This window comes from Cylas formicarius, unplaced genomic scaffold (genome assembly GCF_029955315.1).
Source record: "Cylas formicarius isolate icCylForm1 unplaced genomic scaffold, icCylForm1.1 PGA_scaffold_5__7_contigs__length_24384050, whole genome shotgun sequence".
In the NCBI taxonomy this organism is placed as follows: Eukaryota; Metazoa; Arthropoda; class Insecta; order Coleoptera; family Brentidae; genus Cylas; species Cylas formicarius.
In genome coordinates, this window is record NW_026844341.1 from 18,895,278 (window position 1) to 18,917,293 (window position 22,016).

General features: G+C 39.0%; 2 protein-coding genes across 5 annotated transcripts in view; one reads left to right on the top strand and one right to left on the bottom strand.

Annotated features, from left to right (window-relative positions):
• LOC132701903 (phosrestin-2-like) overlaps positions 1-1,881 on the top strand; it is an 88,123-nt gene extending 86,242 nt beyond the window's left edge. For both annotated transcript variants that reach the window (XM_060670198.1, XM_060670199.1), the window contains exons 10-11: positions 7-480; positions 1,308-1,881. In XM_060670198.1, the coding sequence (XP_060526181.1) occupies positions 7-468 (462 nt within the window). In that variant the 3' untranslated portion in view covers positions 469-480; positions 1,308-1,881. The remainder of the gene's footprint in view (positions 1-6; positions 481-1,307) is intronic.
• LOC132701906 (14 kDa phosphohistidine phosphatase-like) overlaps positions 1-22,016 on the bottom strand; it is a 93,101-nt gene that overhangs the window by 3,858 nt on the left and 67,227 nt on the right. For 2 of the 3 annotated variants that reach the window (XR_009618828.1, XR_009618827.1), the window contains exons 3-4: positions 21,701-21,846; positions 18,160-18,284 (exon numbers count right to left, since the gene is read on the bottom strand). Coding sequence is in view for 1 of the 3 variants with exons in the window: in XM_060670202.1 (XP_060526185.1) it covers positions 18,192-18,284; positions 21,701-21,846 (239 nt within the window). In the remaining 2 variants the exon portion in view is untranslated. Of the gene's footprint in view, positions 1-18,059; positions 18,285-21,700; positions 21,847-22,016 lie in introns of those variants that run through there. The other variant, XM_060670202.1, reaches the window with a different exon arrangement.

Here is a 22,016-nt window from a genome sequence, read left to right on the forward strand (position 1 = left end):
CCGCAGGTATTCGTGGTCCAACACGTCGACGTGTGCATGTTCAGCAACGGAAAATTCAAGAACGTGGTCGCCATGCACACGGATAAGGAGAGCTGTCCGATCCCGCCCAACGGTACTCTCGACAAGACTTATATCCTTCTTCCCATTAACAGCATCACGAAAAACTGGATAGCTCTCGAGGACTCCTACTCCAAGTCCAACACATATCTGGCTTCGACCGTGTGTTCGATAGCCAGCAAACCTGAGGAAAGGAACGTCTTTGCCATTTACGTCTCCTATTATGTCAAGGTGAAGCTCATGGTGAGCGTCATGGGAGGTGAAGTGAGCCTCAAATTGCCATTCACTCTGATGCATACCTGCGACGAATCCGAACAGAATTCGACCCTGACGAGGGTGCAACGCGTCGAAAGCCGTTCAGCGCAACGAATCGCGCGCGACGACATCAAACCGGAGAAAGACGGGACGTGAGACCAAGAGAAGGTAAGCCCTTGAAATGATATCTTTAAAGTGCTCAAATTCTTATCTGCTTTGGGTCTTGTGTATCAGACTGTTTTCCTGTTTGGATTAAATGTGTTCTGCCTCCAGCTAGTCTACCACTAATCCAGCTCCCTAGCAACATTCTTTTGTAGAGCCCACATTTCAAATGCTTCTTTATTTTTGTTGAGTTCATGTTTCGATTGCATACTCAGATATAACATTTTAGTATTTCAAGCCTTATGGAGATTGAAAGCTTCGGATTTCAATACGTGTTTTGATCTCTTTTGAGTGGTCCAGCTGGAAATTCAATTCCCTGCCTAGGTAGGTGTCATTATTTACACTCCTACCAATCCACAGCATCTTCTGCATATCTTGTGTTGTTGATTACGTTAAAATTTATTTTGACACATTGAATGAGAGGAGGGAAAATAGGCGAATCTCTTTCTTTGTTCTTCTTAAACTTTTCCGGAATCTACATTGAAATCGGTTTGGGTATTCTTTACAGCTGTGTAGATGCGGTTGGATATGATTCCCGTGACTCGTGTCATCGTCACATTTCCTTGATTTTATTTTCAAAGTCTCAAAGTTACAAAGTGTTCTGCCAAGGTGGCATTTTGTCTCGAAGCTTTGTTGCACTTTTAATTAATGCGACTAATGCGTTGGAATCGGGTTGAAAATCTGTATATTCACATTTAATTAGCTAATTTAATTGAAATTCTACTATTGGGAAATAAAAACTATTATATGCAACGATGCAAGAGTTCGATAGCTGGACTACGTCACAAAACTTGATGAGAAAATTGCCGAAACGTTGCGTCACGTTGTTGCAGGTAGTAGTAGAAATAAACAAATCGGAGTTGCACCAAGGGGGCCCCGACGGAGAGCCCGCTTGCACGGCCCCACCCGACGACAGACCAGCGGCGGCGAAACCGACCAGCGACTTGGACGCAATATTGCCGGCAGGCAAAGAGGAGACCAGCGAAGAGACCAACGGAATATCCAAACGCGGACTTACTCGAAAACAAGCGGAGAAAGAGGAAGACGATAGTGGCTTTAAATTATACCGGGCGTGGTGTTGTCTTAGGACTCGAAGGACGTCGTAGTGACGAAGTGTCTGTTTAAGTTTACGTCAATACAAAAATATCGCCGCAGTGTTGTAACAAATGTTTATGTGACCCCCTAATACAGTCCGGACTGACTGTGAGATAATAAAAGGACGTGTTGAACCGAACCAGTCGACGTTGTTTATTTCTTCCTTCGTATTTTTTTCCTTGGTAAGTAGGTAACGGAAAATCAGGAATGCAACTTGAATAGGAACGTCAACTTTAGAATAACACATAGGCACTGTTCTAAGGAGTGCTCAAGGTGACCTTATTCTCCTAAGCACTGCGGAAACACCTCAAAGAATGATTATGATCAATGCTATTACTCCCCAATCGCCTTCTGACCTAACGTGGCAGACCAATGCTACAATTCGCTATTTTCTTTAAGATTCTTTCTAGTTTTAGATGATTGAGTATTATGACAGGTTTTAGCACACCTTCTATAAAGGCTGTTACTAAGGGGTGTTTTTTCTATGTATAGAACTTTAAGTTGCAGTAAAACAACGATGGATTATTCGATTGACGTGAATTTTATTTATCCGAAAGATAATCTTGTGGCATTACATTTTAAATATGATTTCTGGCATACGACCGCGACGGCTGGCGCGGATGTAGTCCAATTTTCGATGACTTTTTCCAACATTTGTGGCCGTATATCGGCAATAACACGGCGAATGTCGTATTCCAAATGGTCAAGCGTTTGTGGCTTATCCGCATAGACCAATGACTTTACATAGCCCCACAGTAAGTAGTCCAGCGGTGCTAAATCACAAGATCTTGGAGGCCAATTCACGGGTCCAAAACGTGAAATTAGGCGGTCACCGTGTCTTTCAATAAATCGATTGTGGCACGAGCTGTGTAATATGTTGCGCCGTCTTGTTGAAACCACATCTCCTGGACATCATGGTTATTCAATTCAGGAATGGAAGAGTTAGTAATCATAGCTCTACACCGATCACCATTGACTGTAACGTTCTGGCTATCATCGTTTTTAAAGAAGTACGGACCAATGATTCCACCAGCCCATAAAGCGTACCAAACAGTCAGTTTTTTTGTGGACGTCCAATTTTCGACTTTTTCTAACATTTGTGGCCATATGTCGGCAATAACACGGCGAATGTTGTCTTCCGAATGGTCAAGCGTTTGTGGCTTATCCGCATAGACCAATGACTTTACATAGCCCCACAGAAAGTAGTCCAGCGGTGTTAAATCACAAGATATTGGAGGCACAGGTAAAAAAAGTTAAATTAGGCGGTCACCAAACGTGTCTTTCAATAAATCGATTGTGGCACGAGCTGTGTAATATGTTGCGCCGTCTTGTTGGAACCACATCTCCTGGACATCATGGTTATTCAATTCAGGAATGAAAGAGTTAGTAATAGCTCTATACCGATCACCATTGACTGTAACGTTCTGGCCATCATCGTTTTTGAAGAAGTACGGACCAAGGATTCCACCAGCCCATAAAGCGCACCAAGCAGTCAGTTTTTCTGGATGTAACGGTGTTTCGACATACACTTGAGGATTAGCTTCGCTCCAAATGCGGCAGTTTTGTTTGTTGACGTAGCAATTCAACCAGAAGTGCGTTTCATCGCTAAACAAAATTCGCTTATGAAAATCGGGAACAACGGCAATCTCGTTTTGAGCCCATTCGAATCTACGCCTTACTTGATGAATTCATGATGAATTGTCGAACCAAACCGAGAATAAATCACCTGACAGCTGTTAAATCGGCCGCCATCTTGAACAGTAATGCCAACTTAAAGTTCTATACATCGAAAAAAAAAACACCCATTATATTCAATTTGCTCCCAATTTTACTTATCTTGTAAACAATTAATTAATAAACATCATAACCTCAAAAACATATTTCATAATTCATGATGCCTCGAGAACATTTATTTGATGCTTTAAGGTTTGTTACTTTCGAAAAATCGATGAAATCGAATTTTTAGAAAGTATACGCGCTCCTCGCTACACTCGAGGTCTGGGTAATGGTAGGTCCTAGAAGACCGCCATTGGTACACAAATGATCAGCGTCGAACCATTTTTTTTGTCTGTCCGTTCTCCGTTGTCTGTTCCAGGGTTTCTCGACGATAACTTCCGAACGGTTTGAGCTACACGCAAATAGCGTTTGATGTCCCCTAACGGACCCTTTGAAATTGGGGGGTTGGGGGCCGAGAAGTATTTTAAAACAATTAAAAACTGCGTTCGCAGGGGTCTAAGGAAAAGATCATTTCTCGAAAACTGTTCATGGAACCGAAAAAATTCTTGAACGAAAACACGTAGAAGATTTGGCTGCATAAACTTTTATTCTTGACACAAAAAAAAACAGAAAAATGGGTCCCCCTATTATTGAAAATTGGCGATAAATAAAGGAATGTGTTTCAGATATTAGTCTCTTTTACATGGGAATAAAGCTCGCATACACAGCTAAAACTTTTTTATTTAAGATTTTCACCTGTTGTACAGAATGTTCGCAATATTTCATGCAATATTGAAAAACGTAAATTATAGGCAAACATCTACAGGTTCAAACAGTATCATAGGCAGCATGAAGAGCTACAATATTTGTGCTTGCGGGTTTTGGTCTATCACATACGCTGCTCGGGATATATGAAAAAATCCACGTTAAAATCACTGTCAAGGAGCGATGACGTCATTGATTATTACGGCGCACTGCATGGTTTCAGGAAAATCTTATTTTCTCGAAAACCATTTTAGAAAAATTCTTGGACTGGGAAACGTGGAAAATCCAGGGCTATTATTTGAAATATGTACAGGGTGTGTCTGTTATGGTTTAAAAAAAAAGACCCCGAAAATTTCCATTTTCGTGGATAAAATAAGCCGTAATTGAAAAACTATAAAACCTGGGATGATTTAGTTTAAGCAGTCTCGAATTTTGTGTCTAGAGAGAGAGAGAAAGAGAGAGAGTTTCAGGTTTCGTCTATCAGACAGGGTGCGTGAGATGCTTGAAAATAATATCATTGGAAAACGTTATTACTTGTACAATTTTTTATATTTATCAAAGTTTGTTGTGACTTTGAAGTTCGGCGATACAATAAAATTACATCGATTTTGCGAAAGTTTCATAGTAGTATATAATAATACCCTGGCTGACCATGCATACGTTCTGTAGAATCCATGAAATGCGGAAAGTCATTTACATGAATAATAAACGACAGAGTGGGCCTCCAATCACTCATTTCTTAAATAAAAAAAGTAGGCTAGCGTGGTCTACTAATCTAAAGGGTTCCCTTTTTGTTTAGTATAGAACAAATTCGAACTCTGACCAGAAACCTAGCTAAAAAAATCTCAACGGTCGTCACATAGGTAAAAAACGCTTTATACAGGGTGTATGCAGAATAAAAGTACACCGATTTAGCGAAAGTTCGTTAGTGGTCAGCAGGAGCACAATAGAAAAACGTTGCGAAGCTCTTTCTTTTTAAAATAAAAAGCTGCTTCGCGCTAGGCGCTACGAACTTGCTCCGCTCACCGACGATTTTTAGAAAGCAATCTTGTTAAAAATCCTGAACACCAAAGGTAATGTAATGTAAACATTTTGGACTCAATATTATAAAACTTAAATTTGGTACTTACCAAACTTGTAACGCCACTCAAGACTATGAAAACTCTAACAAAACCTTTTATAAATATCGGTTACCTTATAATAAAACCTTAAGATGCGAAAATTTTAGTTGGGTTGTTTCATCTCCGACGTTCTTTATCCTCCAAAGTTTCAATTATTTTGCGCCGCGTTTCGTTGTATCTCGGCCGACAGCGGAGGACGGATGGAGCGATAACGCCTGGTAAGTGGTCTGGTTCCTCTTCCGAACTCAAAAATCGGAAGCCGATGAAAACGTATAAATCATAAATAGCGAAAGAGGAGCGGGGCGGGATACAATTACCCCCCCATTGTTTGACCCGTAAGCCGCGGAGGGAATATGAAGCCGGCCGACGTAATACGATTTTCCGTTCAACAATGGCGGGGGTGGACGTCTACGTTTCGAGGAAAACCTCCAAGTTTTAATTTGGTACCCCCCGTGCGGCTCGGAAAAGCATCTCTCTTTGATCATTCGATGAAGGCACAGGCAGATTACACCATGAGAGACGTTTCCAAAGATGTAAACAGAAACATACAAAAGCAAAAAGAGAAGAAGGACGTAAACGATAATGAAACAGATCCAGAAGACATGTGGAGAAATTTCAAATCGGGAATGATAGAGCCGTGCAGAATATACCTCAGATCGAGCAAGCGGCAGAAAAGACAGAACTGGATGACGGACGAGATCCTTAAGTTAATGGAAGAGAGAAGAATAGTCAAAACCTCCGACCAGAACATGTACTGAGAGCTGAGAAACAAAGTAAGGTATGAATGCCGACAAAACAAAGAAACATGGCTGAAGAGTAAGTGCACGGAAATAAAAGGATTAAGATTATAGACAATAACGGAAACATTGTAGTAGATATCGAGAGACAGATGCTACAATGGGAAAGGTACATTAAAAACTTGTTCGATGATCAGAGAGTAGAGATACAGGCTATTACTGAAGAACAAACGGGGCCTACGATTCTGAGAGAAAAGGTAAAATGGGCAATAGAGACAACAAAAGGTGGAAAAGCTCTGAGTCCGGACGAAGTACCTGTGGAGGTGTTGAAGCTGATTGAACACGAACATTTCAATTCTATAACAGCACTATTCAACTGAATATACATAACGGGGAATCATACCCACGGAATGGCTAGAATCGACCTTCGTTTCAATACCCAAAAAGGCAAATGCAAAAAGATGTGATGAATACCGTACAATAAGCTTGATGAGGCACACACTAAAAGTATTCTTGAAAGTTATATACCGCAGAGTATTTCAGAAATTCGAAAATAACATCTCGATTCGGTTGTAGAAACGGATACAGTACTAGAAGTGCTAAATCAGAAAGCCTTGGCTCGCGAGACATCAGGATCATTGTCAACCTTTACTTAAATCAGAAGGCAACATTACGAGTGCAAGAAACGATGACTGATTTAATAGAAGTCAAACGGGGCGCAAGGCAAGGCTGTCTCCTTTCGCCGCTTTTATTCAACATCTGAAGAAATATCCACTAGAGCCCTTGTATGCGATTCGGGAGGTATCAGAGTAAATGGCAGATAATTAATAACTTGCGCTACGCAAACGACACTGTTATTTTTGCTTAACATATGCATGATCTACACGAACTGCTAAATAAGGTCATCACTGCCAGTCGACACTTTGGTTTGGTCAAAGCGGGTTCCAAAATATAATTATTTGGGTATAAATATCGAATGTACCGTTGATTACTGTTCCGAAATCAAGATCCGTATAGAGAAAGCATGTGCGGTGGTCAAAATAAAAAAGATGCTCCGTAGCCGCGACCAGAGCCTAGATCTTAGAGTACGCATGCTGTACTATGGCGTAGAAACTCGGACCCTTAACAGAATGTACGAAAGAAAAATAGAGGCATTTGAGACATGGACCTATAGAAGAATGCATATAATATCGTGGATATGGCCAACGCAGAAGTTCTTGTCAGGATTGTTGAAAGAAGTGAAAAGGAGAAAGATCGTCTATCTGGGTCACATAAAGCGGAGTCCAAAGTATGAGCTGCTTCACTTGATAATCCAGGGGAAGATTGTGGGCAGAAGATCAATTGGAGGAAGAATATCCTGGCTGCGGAATTTGCAAGAATGGTTTAACATGTCTTCTGCAGATCTTTTCAGAGCAGCGGTTTCCAACGTCAGAATTGCCATGATGTTAGCAAACCTCCGGAATGGAGAAGCCACATGAAGAAGAAAAAAAGACGAATCCGACCAGAATTCGACTCTGATGAGGGTGCAGACCATCAGAAGGCGTGAGCCCTTTTGGAACAAATTTTTGATAAAATTGTTATTTTTAGAAAATCTTAAATTAATCTTATTTCTATATAGGTCTTCACATTTCTTCCAATTAATAGATGCTTTGAAGATTTAAAAGCAAATTATGGTTCTCAAATAAACCATTGAAAATATTTTTAAAAAATTCACAAAAAATCTATCTATCCACCTATATCAATTTTCTTTTACAAATTTAACTGGCGTGTAATCGAAAATTTTACGGAGTGGAACTTGTTTACTGGCATGTGACGCCACCACGGATTCAGCGAATCAGAACTGTTTAGTTAAGATTAACGCAAATCAGCTCGTAATCAGCGAGGACAGGAATAAATAAAATATTATTTTTGCGACCGTCGAATAGTATATCGACCGAATCGTGTTCCAAATCCCCGATAAGAACCGAAAATCAAAAAAGTCACATGCGAGATAACGCTCGTAAGGTTCCGAACGGATATTTATTCGTTTCCTTTTATGTATCCTCCCCCCAAATCAGCCAATTTTCAGGCAAATCGTGAAACGGTTGATTATTTCGCCGCGGGGTGATAAATCTGGCCCTTTCTTCTTTCCTGTCCGGACCGTATGGCGTTGTTTATACCCGCTAAATCATTAAAATTTTCCGCCGAGTCGACGTGCGCACCTGATTTACGCGGCTCTCAAATATTGACCGTTTCCGCTAATTATCGGGGGTCGGGGGGGTGGCAATTCGTTCGCAGCGCCGCGTGTCACGTGCAACTCCGTTGTTAATCGCTTTTCAAAGTACATTATTAATTTATTATTTTAATTAAAATATTTATTACGGTGATTATAGTATGACTGATGTTGATGAGATGCTTTCTTTCTTTAACGACAAATGTAAAAACTTAGGAGTCTTTCTTGACCTACCTACTGAGATTAGACTTAAATTGTGTGACTCTCCTATACTCTCCCAATTGGGATATGCGGACGTTGTATACTGGCCGGCTCTAAGACGGAAGGACCAATACAGCTCACAAAAACTGCAAAATGCCTGCTTGAGATACAGCTATGGTTTGCGTAAATTTGATGATATAACGCCGACGCAGTGGTTAAATCTGAATGAAAGGTATTTTCTGCATCTGGCTGCGTTAGTGTATAAAATTACTAAGTACGAAAAGCCCGTAAACTGTTCCCTGTTTCCAAGCATAGTACGGCTGCGTTTCAGAGCTCTTGGACATACAACGTTATTAAAACTTACAATTCACTTCCACTGGATGTTATTACTTGTTCATCCACTTCGACATTTAAAAATAAATTAAAAGAGCTGGCGAGATTAAGGAGAGGCTGAATCGCTTTTTTTATATTTGTTTTTTTTGGTTATTGTTTTTCTTTTAGTCATTTTCGAATATTGCACTTGCTTTTTTCCACGTGTCTATTTTTTTTCTATATTTTTTATCCCCCTTTGATTTGTTCAAAATTGTCAAATTGTGAATCTTGGGTGGACTTAAGGGACTTATTTATATTTGTTAGCTTTTTTTCTTGTTAAATTCTCAATATATTACTACATGGTATCGGTGGTTACGTGGAGCAGCGCTGCTAGACCTCGCCACCTGTTTAACTCTATTGTAGCATATTCTTTTTGTTCTGCTTTAATAAAGGCTGTTTATTATTATTATTATTATTATAACCTATCCAGAAACCCGATTTTTTTTATCGAGATAAATTGTAAACAAATTAGTGTCTTGATCATCACACTTTTATTTATCTTTTCCATGACGTCTCTTTATTCGACGACGTCAAGCGTTCCGCTTTTGGCAAGTCCTTGCGTGATGTGCGTCTAGGAAGCTTTCTTAGGCAGCAATATTTTAATTCTAAAACCCTCAAGTCAACTTTCGTATAAAACAAAAACGCTGAACAGATCAATCACATAATCATAAACACTCACACTCTCTCAATTGAAAACAGACACTCTGTATATTATTTTGTAAATAGGCAGTAAAGCACAAAAGCTCAACTAATAGTTATATCTGAGGATCTAAAGTCATTTTTAACGAGGTTCCTCAAGGGTGCTAATTTGTAAACGATATGAACTCAACATGAACCTGAAATTTTCGCTTTATTGATGGCGGCCAGAGAGGTGCTTCGGCTCAACCACGGAAGCAGGAGAGTCTTCTTCTGCTCGGATAGTAGGGCTGCACTCATGCGCTGAAATCAGTGCGTACGCGCTCCTTGTTGATAAAGGAGTGTAAAGGGGTACTGAGGAGGGTGGCTGAGGAGAGAAAGGTCACGTTGGTCTGGGTCCCGGGTCACACCGGTATCCGGGGCAATGAGGCAGCGGACCCCTTAGCCAGAGAGGGCTCCTCGCATAGGCATATAGGGCCAGAGCCCCGCTTGGGGATCGCTCCGTGTGTGAGCCGGGGAGCTCTCGAAGCCTGGGCGAGAGACCGGGCCGCGGGGGGCTGGAGAGTTGCTCCGGGAATGAGGCAGGCGAGGCTTATGATGGATGGGCCCGCCCTTCCTCGGACCAGGGCGCGGCTTAGACTGACCAGAAGGGAGTGTAGAGCACTAACAGGGGCCTACACAGGACATTGCAGGCTTAGGAGGCATCTTTGCTTGCTAGGCATTGGAGACGACCCGGAGTGTAGGTTGTGCATGGAAGGGGAGGAGACCCCGTATCATCTGCTCACCGAGTGCCCTGCCTTGACATGGGCAAGATTGAGAGTCTTCGGAACGGCCCTGATCGATCCGGACTCATTGCACGGTATTGGGCTAAAGGAGTCGCTGACCTTCTATAGGAGGGGCGGCATTCTGGACGCCCTCTAGAGCGGCCGGGGGCACAACGGGCCCATCTGGTGGCCTAAGTGCTTGGACGCCCGCGAGGGCGCCCCCCTTTAATACCAATACCAATAATATAAATGCAAATCCGACTTATGATAACACGCCCAGGTTAGAAGTTGCGAGAGGTACAATTATAAAACTTCTTTGAGATTGTTATATGAATCAAAGGGTTCTACAGATCCAACTGCAGAAGTTTTTTCTAGAAGAAAAAAAATGGCCCCTTAAATTGTGAAGTAACGTAAAAATTGCATTATTAGGATGCTAGCTTAGTATAACAACCCAATGTTGTAAGGCTTTAAATAAAAGCATCGTCACACCGAGAAATATGTGTATTCGTCGGGGTAGTGTAGTCAATTTCTAGGCTTTTATTTTGATTCTCACCTAACCTAATCATCCACTAATCAAATAGATCATAATTAACAAAAAATCGACCTATTTAGGTTTATATTATTTGGGATATATTCGTAACCTCGTTACTTTTTTTGTCGTCAAATGTTTCGTGCCATAAGCATGTCTTTTTGTTTTTAACTGTACATTGAACGTTAAAACTAATCCTAAGATAAATGAGCTACTTCCAAACTTACAACCTAGGTAAACAATCAAGACCTCTTTCTAAAAAGCAAATTTTTAGGCATAAATTGTCCATAATTCGAAAATATTTTATTAAATTATGTTTTTTTTTATTATTATTAATTTTAATTTTGACAATATCCGACACGTGCCGAGGCAAGTCTAAATGGAAATAAATCGTTCTTGAACTGTGATTTTAAATTTTCTACCAGATCGAACAAATACGGCCGTTTACGAATCCCTTGTTCGCTGTCGTCCATCGGCGCGTTACACTATCGACTCGCACTACATCTGTCGTGCATTTATCAGCGAATTGACATTGTTTTGCTTCGGTTATATCTATCGATCCATACCCGTTGTTCCAAATTGGTATTCAAATTGGCTTTGTCGAACACGGCTCGCATTCGTTTCACCCGAAGAAGCTTGTATTTTTAATGCGAAACAGCTCCGTCGAAACAAGAGCGCCACCTAACACGGGACTTCGAGTAATTAAGTACGTGGGGGTATCCGAGACCGTGACGCATCACTACGGAGGGGAAATCTGACTCGAAAACTAACGAACGCAATACAACAAAATTGCAAAAGCAAATTTTCAAATTTCAGACCGCCGCCCGGAATTAAAAATTGCCGGCCGCGAGAGGCTATGCAAATTTTAATCGAATTCTCGAAACAAATAGCGGTTTCGTCAAACGAAATATTTGAAAATAATTGTTTACTTAACGCATCGTTCGTTAAATTGAGATATTAAAACCAAGAAAATTAAAAAAAAATCCTCAATAAATTACAGCGAATTTTTTACTCAACAGGCGAGGGAAAACAACATTTTTAATTTTCTTCTTTTTGTCACTTGTCACAAAAATCTGCTACGAAAGCTAAATTGTTTTGCTCTGTTAATGTTGTCACGTTTTTATCAATGAATATTGGGGAAAATTGACAGCTGAGTAATAGATTAACCTTTAACCGAATATATAATAATGATGTATGGGAATAAAAAGAAGTCATTAGGTGCTAACTCAGGACTACATGGTGGATGGCTCATCAAATCAAAAAGTACTTTGCACTGATCGGTGAGAGCTAGCATGGTCGTCGTGGAGAATGATTCGTCTTCGGCGGTCGGTTTTTCTAATTTCGGGAGACTTTCGGCAAACAAATGGTTGTGTACCATTCAGAATTGACTGTTTGACCTTTCACCAAAGAAACAGTTGCAACGTGGCTGGAAAAAACAGACTACCATTTGTTTCGAGGTGCTTCGAGCACGGACAACTTTTGTGGGCTTTGTCTCATTCTGAAAGATCCACATAGTCGACTTCTGCTTACTTTCAGGTTCATATACATAGATCCATCACCATCATCTGTCACGATATCACAGACGTGTTTCTATGCACCGCGATCGTATTTTTTTAGCATCTGCTTCGACCAATCAACACGAGCCTTTTTTTGAGCTGATTCATTTTTTTTTAGCGGCCATACGTTTATGCAAAATTTATGCTGGTCCCACTAATGCCCAAAGATACCTCAATCTCATGGTAAGTCACGTGACGATCCTGCAAATTCAGTTTCCGCACTGCATCAATATTTTCTTGGACAACCATCGATTTTGGACGACCTTCACGAAATTCATCCTTAAACGCTAGATGGTGCTTTAACTCCAAAAGTCGAATTAAGTTCATCGGTGCATTATTATTGTCTTAGTTCACGACTAAAGTTGTAAAAAATTATTGCATGACAATTTTTTCAATTTATCACAAAAAACACGAACAACACTCTTCCGCCAAAACCTAAATTAGTAGACCTAACCTCAAAATGTCAAAAACAAACGTTAGTCACCAGATGGCAGGACTAGTTTAAGAAAATCCCGAAATGTAAAAGGCAGCCCTCGTAAACAATTAAAGTGGCGAACTATTATCATTCGTTATACAAACTACTAATAACTTATATATATAACTTATAACTTATATATAACTTATATAAAGTAAAGACCACCCGGACATAAAAATCTCCAAGCAATTGATATTCCGGTTGTTTTTTTTAATTACTTTAATAGCAACCTAACAAAAAACCACATGTTCAAATAATAGAAACATTATTAACTGCAACGACAAAGAATTGCAATAAATTAGTCAACTGGCCCTTACTTCAGTTTCCTTTATGACGCTTGGATCAAAATATTTTAAGTTATTAACCCGGGTCCAGAAGGAAATTCGGATCGCTTGTATTCGACTTTCTATACACTCAAAAAGTACACGTACCGAAACGAACCTCATACAATATTTACGGTACATCCTGGCGAGCCGTTTTTAATATCAGTTTGTTTTTGACATTAAACATTACGATGACGAAGTAGCTGCTGCGGCATATATTTATGTGCATTTTGCTTTAAAAAATAAGAATAAAAGACAAAGGCGCTGATGGCAAACCTTTCGAAAAGAGATCAAAAAAGTTTAGTGTGTGATTTGAAATTTCGGTCAGTTAATGGAAATTATATATATATTGAATTTTTTATCAATTTTATGGACTCAAAAATAGTGAAAGAAAATACCAATATTTCAGTACAAGATAGATTGGCAATGACATTACGGTCTTTGGCAACTTGGGGATTCGAATAGTAGTTTGCAGTATTTTAAAATTTCCAAATAATCCAAAGTGTTATAATTCCAGATGTCTACCAAGCGTTCGTGGAAGAATTAAAAGACAAAAAATTAACTTCATTTTTGAAAACAAAACTCATTTTTCAAGCAAGTTATAAGGTAAAAATCATTTCGAATTAGAAATTAATGTATTTAACTTTTAGTATTTGACACAGAGTATAAATTCGAAGGGTTTTTTCTTTCGACCTCTCCATTTTTACAAGAGCCGTACTCTCGGACATGTAGATAGGTGATTTTTTACAAGACTAAACAATTACAAAGTTCGACTGACGACTTGCTCGAGTTTTCATCCAGACGCTGTAACATCAACGCGTGTCACTACTTCGAAGGTTTCTTTGATGGTTCGCCACTTTACTGACAACCGATACACAAGTCCAAAATGAACATAAAATGTTACGCGTAGCAGGTTACGTTACGAGGTTCAGTTACCCGTCTGGACCCAGCTTAAGACTTGTTACACGGTAACAGCTATTTCCTTTTGAATGATATGGCAAATTAGGGGCGTACCCAGAAAGGAGGCGTGACTATCGGAAACAAAGGAGAGGGGGACGTGCCGCATAGACGACGCTACTACTTTAATAACGAGTCTGCCTGCGAATTCTTTACGCTACGCTTAGTTCAACAGGGGATGACGTCGACCGCAGCATTCCCACGAACGCAGTCTCGCTGCGACAGACCTAATTTATTAAATACACGTAAGCCGTCCTTAATTCGCTAGCCGGATTATTCCGGTTCGGGGTCCGTGCTTGGCGGATTCTCGCGTCGGCGTGCATTCGGAGTCGACTGTGCTTATATACGCGCGGCTTTTCACTGGCCAGGTAATTAATATGGCGCCGGCTATTGTGACGAGAAATACATAATATTTATTATTGAGATACTTTAATATATTAGATAAAATTTACTTCATACTTATATAAACTAAAATAATTAAAAAAGGTCGAAATCCAGCATAAGACCTTGATCTAAGTTGTAATTTAACATTAACGAATTTTGTGAATATTGCAATACTAATAAATCAACAAGCTATAATAATAAGAGTATAAATGTCATTAGTGGTATAAATAGTACATTTGAGTTTATTTGTCGCGAGCGGAGAGCGTGTTTAAAAAAGGAGTGAGTTAAAAAGTTGTACTGAAGTGGCTTTTACTTGATGAAAATCCATTTAAAATAGTTAAATAAGAAAAAACATTGTTCGGATTTTCACATAAACATATTTACATGACAGCTGTTTGTGATAAAGGCACGGTGTTGCCGAAACAGCTGTCATTTAAATATATTTATGTGAAAATCTGAACAATGTTTGTGCTTGTTTAACTGGGTTAAAAAGTTTACCGAACGTGTTGCATACTATACTTTTTCTACGACCGTTAGTTTTTGGATACATTTTCGCAAAATAACACCCCAAACTCGTGCAGTAAAATAACGGAAATGTCCGAAGGGGCTCGGATCCGTGGGGAACGAAACTGACGTGGTAACGTGGGACGTGGGACGCTTCCTGCAAGCTAGATCGATGTGTAATTAGGTATTTTTCAGACGGGAGTAGAAAATAGTATATTATGCAACAAGTGCGGTAAACGGCATTTGACTCACGCGTTTATTGGACAAGAGCGGAGCGAATGACTTATAGTATATTATGCAACAAGTGCGGTAAACGGCATTTGACTTACGCGTTTATTGAACACGAGCGGAGCGAATGACTTATAGTATATTATGCAACAAGTGTGGTAAACGGCATTTGACTCACGAGTTTATTTGACACGGGCGGACCGAGTTTTTAATAAACGAGTGAGTTAAAAAGTTTACCGAACGTGTTGCATACTATACTTTTTCTACGACCGTTAGTTTTTGGGCATATTTTCGCAAAACAACATATATTCACTGACATGATCGCCAGAATTGACAAGCGTCAAAATTCAAGGCGCGGGAAATATCTCCAAAAACATCCGATTGCTCCCAAACGGGTGCGGTAAAATCCCGAAAATGTCCGAAGTAGCTCGAATCCGTGGGAAACGAAACTGACGTGGTAAAGTGACCGTCCAGCACGCTAGATCGGTTTATAATTAGATATTTTACAAACGGGAGTAGAAAAAACATATTATATTTACATGGATCGAAGGCAAAGTTGTTACATTTGCATCAGTTAATCAATAAATAAATAACGACCCACATATCGAGCTATTTCAGTAAACAGCGGGTTTAAATTGAATTTTTTGGAAAACCTCGCGTGGAACCATTTTAATTACCCCCACTCCGCCAAGCGTTCGGGCAACACGGTTGATGTCGGTCCAATCTACTAATTGATCGATGCAGCTTTCCGATATATCCGCTAAAATGACCGATGCGGCAGTAAATAGCGCGTTGCGAGGGACACAAGATTGATGTTGATATTTCCATCTATAGCGGAGAGCCTCCGACTTCCACCTCCCTCCTCCACAGCCGGTCTCCCGCGCCTAATGGATTTAAGAATGGGGCTAAAAAAAACGATACGCCTCGTCGCATATAGAAAAGTGTTGAACTCGAAAAACCACCCCGAGGCTCTGAAATAATAAGCGTGCATTGACGGCGGGTCGGCTTTGTCTCTCCTCGGGGGGGATATTTATGGGGATCGACGGTGTTTCGTTGTCCCCGATTATTGTAAACAAGCGCCGTCTCGCTCGCACCCTGGACAAGATCATAGAATCGTTGGTGCGACCTCGGACGGCGAAACGGACGAGAATCTCGCAGTCGTGAAGAATGAACACCGTGTGCCAAATAAAACGACCCATTATACGATCTGGATCTGGTACAAAAAGTTTCTTGGACTCTCTTGAAGATTTAAAATATCATAATTTCACTCTGTATATTTCGGCATTTTTGAAATTCTTGGTTAAAATAAAGGTTACTTTCTTAACAAATCCAGTTATTGCAACGAAAATTAAAGACTAAAGAGATGATGCACTACTCAATCAATTTGACAGATGCGCTTCAGCTTATACAGGGTGTCCCAAATAGGTGGTGCCGTTTTGGCGAATCTAATTAACAAAATCTCAAGATTTTCAAATGGAACTCCGTTTTTTTTTATTCATTTATCAATTCTAGGATCAAAAACCAAGTAAGTTTGTAATTTATCTTATATTTAAATTTTACATATTTTTTGAGATACTCGAGATATAAGATAACACCCGTATAAATTCTTGTTGGATTTAAAGCTGCCCGCAGTAGGTCACTTGTTGGCAATATTAGGTATCTCTTAGATAGCAAAGACACGATACTAATTCTTTTAAAGATATAATACTCCAGATATACGAATATTGCTAACAATACAGCGTGTCTCTTAATTAATACGTGGAAATTTTGAGAAAAATCGACTCTATATTACACACTTTAATATAAATATATATATATATATATATATATATATATATATATATATATATATATATATATATATATATATATATATATATATATATATATATATATATATATATATATATATATATATATATATATATATATATATATATATATATATATATATATATATATATATATATATATATATATATATATATATATATATATATATATAACTGAGCAACAAGATCCATCAGTTGCCGTGGAACCGCATAGAATTATTAACATCATGGCGCACTGAGAAACACAAGGACGTCACGTCAAAAAAACTGTGGAAGAAATTAGAAATCCTTCAGTGTACACTTAAATTATAAATGTCACTTAGTATTTAAATTGTCTGATATATTGTATAACATTTTTCTGTATATTACTTTTTGGGTACATTTAAAAAAAAAACACGATTACATTCGCCGACATGACCGTCAGAATTGACAAACGTCAAAATTTAACCGGTGCGGTAAAATCCCCGAAAACATTCGATTGCTCCCATATCTCGGAAATGGCCGGAGAGGCTCGGGTCCGTGGAACAAGAAACCCACGTGGTAAAGTGACGCTTCCCGCACGCTAGATCGGTGTATAATTAAGGGATTAAAAAATATATTTTTTAATAATTAAACACATCCTGTTGAGGATCCCTTGCCTTATGGTATGCAGATTTGGTTATTTTCCATACGAGTTTCGAGATATCACTCTAAAAACAGAAAGGAACCAGTGACGAGCCACCCTTACCACGCGACGACGCACGTTTAAATTTCTCACTTAACCCTAAGTTTAAACGAAGTCGCGAGCAAACAAACCCGTGTAATGCGGCATTAACCCCATAAAAGGAAACAACCCCCGTCCACATAGCGAAACTTGGCGTCATCACGGGACCAAACATTGCGGCAGCGATGGGAGGGAAATGGGGGGAGGGGGGATACGCTTCACGAACCTGCCCCCCCCTCTCCGCCGAAAACTTATTAGGCAACATTTCGAGCATCGCACCGCACCCCCGCAAACTTCCCACTTGTTCAGCGGACGTTAATAAAATTTCCGTTATGGATTTTGCTTTCGAAAACTTTTAACTAAAAAGTAGGACGCGCGAACGGCGGACAACAAAAATTATACTCCTTTACACGCCCTTCCTCTAATCCCGATCGACCGGGAGATGTCAGTAGGTTTTCGACATGGGTTGATCGACCCACATCAAATGACACTACTTACGTCATTATGTCGTTTATTACGCACACAATATCGCATCCGCACACAAAAATAATACCGCAGAAAGGGAGGATGGTTACCTCCTTTGGTACCCCCAAGTGATGGTGGCAAGTCAATACCCTTCATCGGCCCACGTGATGCTGTAGTCCGGGTACTGCGATTTCAATATGTCGACCGTTTGCTTGTGGTCAGCTTTCCCGTAACCCTGAAAAGAAAACAGGGTGGTGCTTACCGCTGAAAGTAACTACCATCGCTAGCAAGTTAATTTTGAAAAGTTTCCAATGGGTCTGTTATAGTTCCAGTTTTTTTAGAGAACGAAAAATCCAAGTTTGCGCTTATAAAAAGTTAGTCTAAGAAGAAAAGAAAAGCGTGGTTAATTTGAAATTTGAGTGATGCGAGGATAAGCCGGAGTGCAGATTACTCGATCAAAAAAGTCTCCTATCGGTATGAAAAGAAAGATTAGCTTTACTTCCTGTGCCTGGAACGCGTTTCTAAAATGAAGCGCGTACTTCAATTTTTAACAAATCATATCGCAAAAGAGATGCGGCCTTTGATGTACTCCTTGTGCCCACACCAAACGATTACAAGCTCAGGCTTTCGCAGCGCAAAAGAGTTAATCAAGTCTAAGGAGTAATGAATACCGATAAGCAAAGTAAGACGCAGCTAATTGGAGTAGGAAAAACATACTTTTACAAGCGAGAGTTCGCGGAAAAATGTGGGAGGTCTCTGGAAACTAGACAGAACACGAAAAATTACATAACAAATTCCTATCTTTTTTTTCCCTATAAGCCCTACGGGGAAATGAGGCCGTAAAGAAAGTAGTTGGAAATTGTTTTTAATTATTTCAATTGATTATTAAAGCGTACGTACTGGGTTATTCCTTATATTATGACACCCACCTTAATTGGTAATTTTGAAAAATTTTGACAACTAATTAAAAGTAAAGATCTGCAGCGTGAGTTAAAGAACCTAAGATATCAGGTTTACTCCGTTTAAATCTTTTAAAATTATATTAAGCCTTTCTGCTATCACTTGTACACTTTCAGGCCTATTCTAATAAATTTCATTCTTTTAGTATCCCCACATAAAATGTCACAAGGATTCAGGTCGGGACTGTTGCAAATCTATCCAAAGTCTATATTCACTATTTAGATAATCGGTAACCGGTTGGACATTATGAGGAGGTGCGCCATCTTGATGCCAAATCAAATTTAAATAGTTCTTAACTGTAACAACTGTTCTATTTCTGTTGCAAGGAAATTAAAATATGTTTGGCCCTTCAAGGATCCTTCGTATATAATTGGTCCGACCACCATATTGTTCAACATAGCACACCATACATTAACTGACGCCCGACCTTGGATTTTCACTGCCTGCATTTTGTGTGGATTATTAGTGGACCAAAATTTCTTATTATTCCTATTAAATACACCTGCTGTTGTGAACGAAGCCTCATCCGTAAATATTGGTTTGTTTAGAAAATTTCCATCTTCTTGAGATCTTCTATACATTTCAGTCCACAATTCGAGCCTCTGCTTTTTATGTTCGTCGGTTAAATTTTGCACTGAAAGGAACTATACCGGTCCGGATAATTTTTTCAACGTCAGGTATATAATATAATATAAAATCAAGAAATTAAAACTTAAATTCATGATGTCAAGTGTCGTAATTGAGGTCTTCATCAAAATTTCTTTTTATTACCCCGGTCTTTCGTATACCACTATTTCGGTCCTCAAATTGTTAAATCAGATTTTTAATTCTATTTATTGACGGAACGCTTCTACCCGGATATATTTGTCGATATTCTCTTTAAACCCCTGCAACATTATGTCCATTTGAATAATATAATTTTATTGTTTGGCGTTTTTTTCCTCAGTACAACCCAATTGAAATATCTTGGGTTATTTAACATACACTGCAGTTTTGATTAGTTGTCAAAAGTAAGTAAATAATATGGTGGTTATCAAGGCAGACTTGGCCTTTTTAAACAATATAGTTATGGTCTAGAAATCGAATGATAGTTATTTTTAAACTGAAATATTCTATTTAAAAAAAAACGATAATAGCTTGTGATCGTCGTTTGTAGTTTCTGACATTTGCATAAGATAATAGAGCAAAAATCTTCAAACTTTTGCATTTACACTTTTTATTCTGTTTAAAAATTAACCCTGTAGATGGGTAATGAGTTTTGTTTAGGGAGGTAACCATTAAAAACAACCAACTTCCTGATCACGAAACAAAAGCGGTTCTACTATACGCAAACAATTTCAAAATCTCAAAAAAAAATATTTCCTAAACTTTGCCTCCAACTCGTATTTATTATTAATTGGAAACTAATCATTCTACGACCGTTCAATACGCAAGAAACGCGGCGTTGAATTGTAAATGATAATTTGCCGACCACAGCGACCCCGGCAGTCAGCTCTAATGCAATTTAGTATAAATATAAAATGTTTCACGCCATTATTTTTTTACTGTAAAAAAACACGCCACCGCAGAAACTTTATTATATGTTTGGTTATGAAAAATTAAAATTTCTCGTCAATTTTTTTTTTATCAAATTTGGCGTAGTAGTAGTAGTAACGCTAGGCCGGTTCTAAGCCACATCCGCCTGAGCGTGGGCGTGTCTCTTTCCGTTTCGCGTTCGGAAGTGGTAAATAAGACCCCGATGGGGAGGCTTGAGGGCTTAATGTTCTACTTTTGACGACTAATCAAAACTAAAGATCTGCAGCGTGAGTTAAATAACTTATGGGTTATACTGAGCAAAGATGTTTATTATATTAAATACACCTGCTATTGTGAACGAAGCCTCATCCGTAAATATTATTTTGTTTAGAAAATTTCCACCTTCTTGAGATCTTCTATACATTTCGGTGCAAAATTCCAGTCTCATCGCTTAAATTGTGCACTTGAAGGAACTTAAACGGGTGAAACTTACAACATTTTAGCGTTCACTGAATATAAATAGGATTATCCGGATAATTTTTTAACATCAGTAGAAGTAGAAGTCATGATGTCAAGTGTCGTAATGGTATAATAATTTACCCTGAGAGTAAAGTAATACATTGAGGTCTTCATCAAAATTTCTTTCTATTTCGTAGGTGGGTGTCAAAATATAATGAAAAACCCTCCAAAATAGTTGAAGTTTCCGATATTCAAGTATACCTTTTTCTACAAGGTGTTAAATTATTATGCGTATAGGCACCCTGTGCAGTAAAGTAATTATCTAAAACGTTTTTCTGCACATCGAAAACAATAGTTCGGAGGTAACCATTAAAAACAACCAACTTTCTGATCACGAAACAAAAGCGGTTCTAAAATCTCTCTAAAAAAAAAAACGTAGACATTTAATTAATAAACAGATGTTTAATGAACTTTGCGTCTAACTCGTATTTGTTTTTAATTGTAAATTCGTTCAATAGGCAAGAAACGCGGCAATGAATGGACCTACAAATTGAATTTTAGATGATAATTTACCGACCACAGCGACGCCCCCATTCAGTTCTAATACAATTATCACGCAGGAAATTTATTTCATGATTGGTTATAAAAGAAACGTTTCTCTGAAAACTTTCCGGTTGGAGCTAAATAAGGCCAGGGGGCTAAAAAATCAAAAATTACCTGCGAGTATCCGTAAACGTTGATGGTCTTCGCTTGGGGATCGTGCTTGATGCGTCCTCCCCCGAGAACCTTTGCGCGCCAATCGCTAATACTTTTCGAGACTTTTAGAGTCTGCAGCTCCTCGGTCGTTTTATCGTTAATGCCGGCTGTAAAAAAAAACAGGGCCTCAAAGATGTCGCGTTTTCCTCGACTCGACTAATTAGTTTACAGAGTTCGTTACGGGCTTTAAATCAAAAATCGACGGCAAATTTGCGAGAAAACGTAACGGCGATAATTTAATAGGGGAAAAAAAAAAAGAAAGAAGAGATCCAAATCG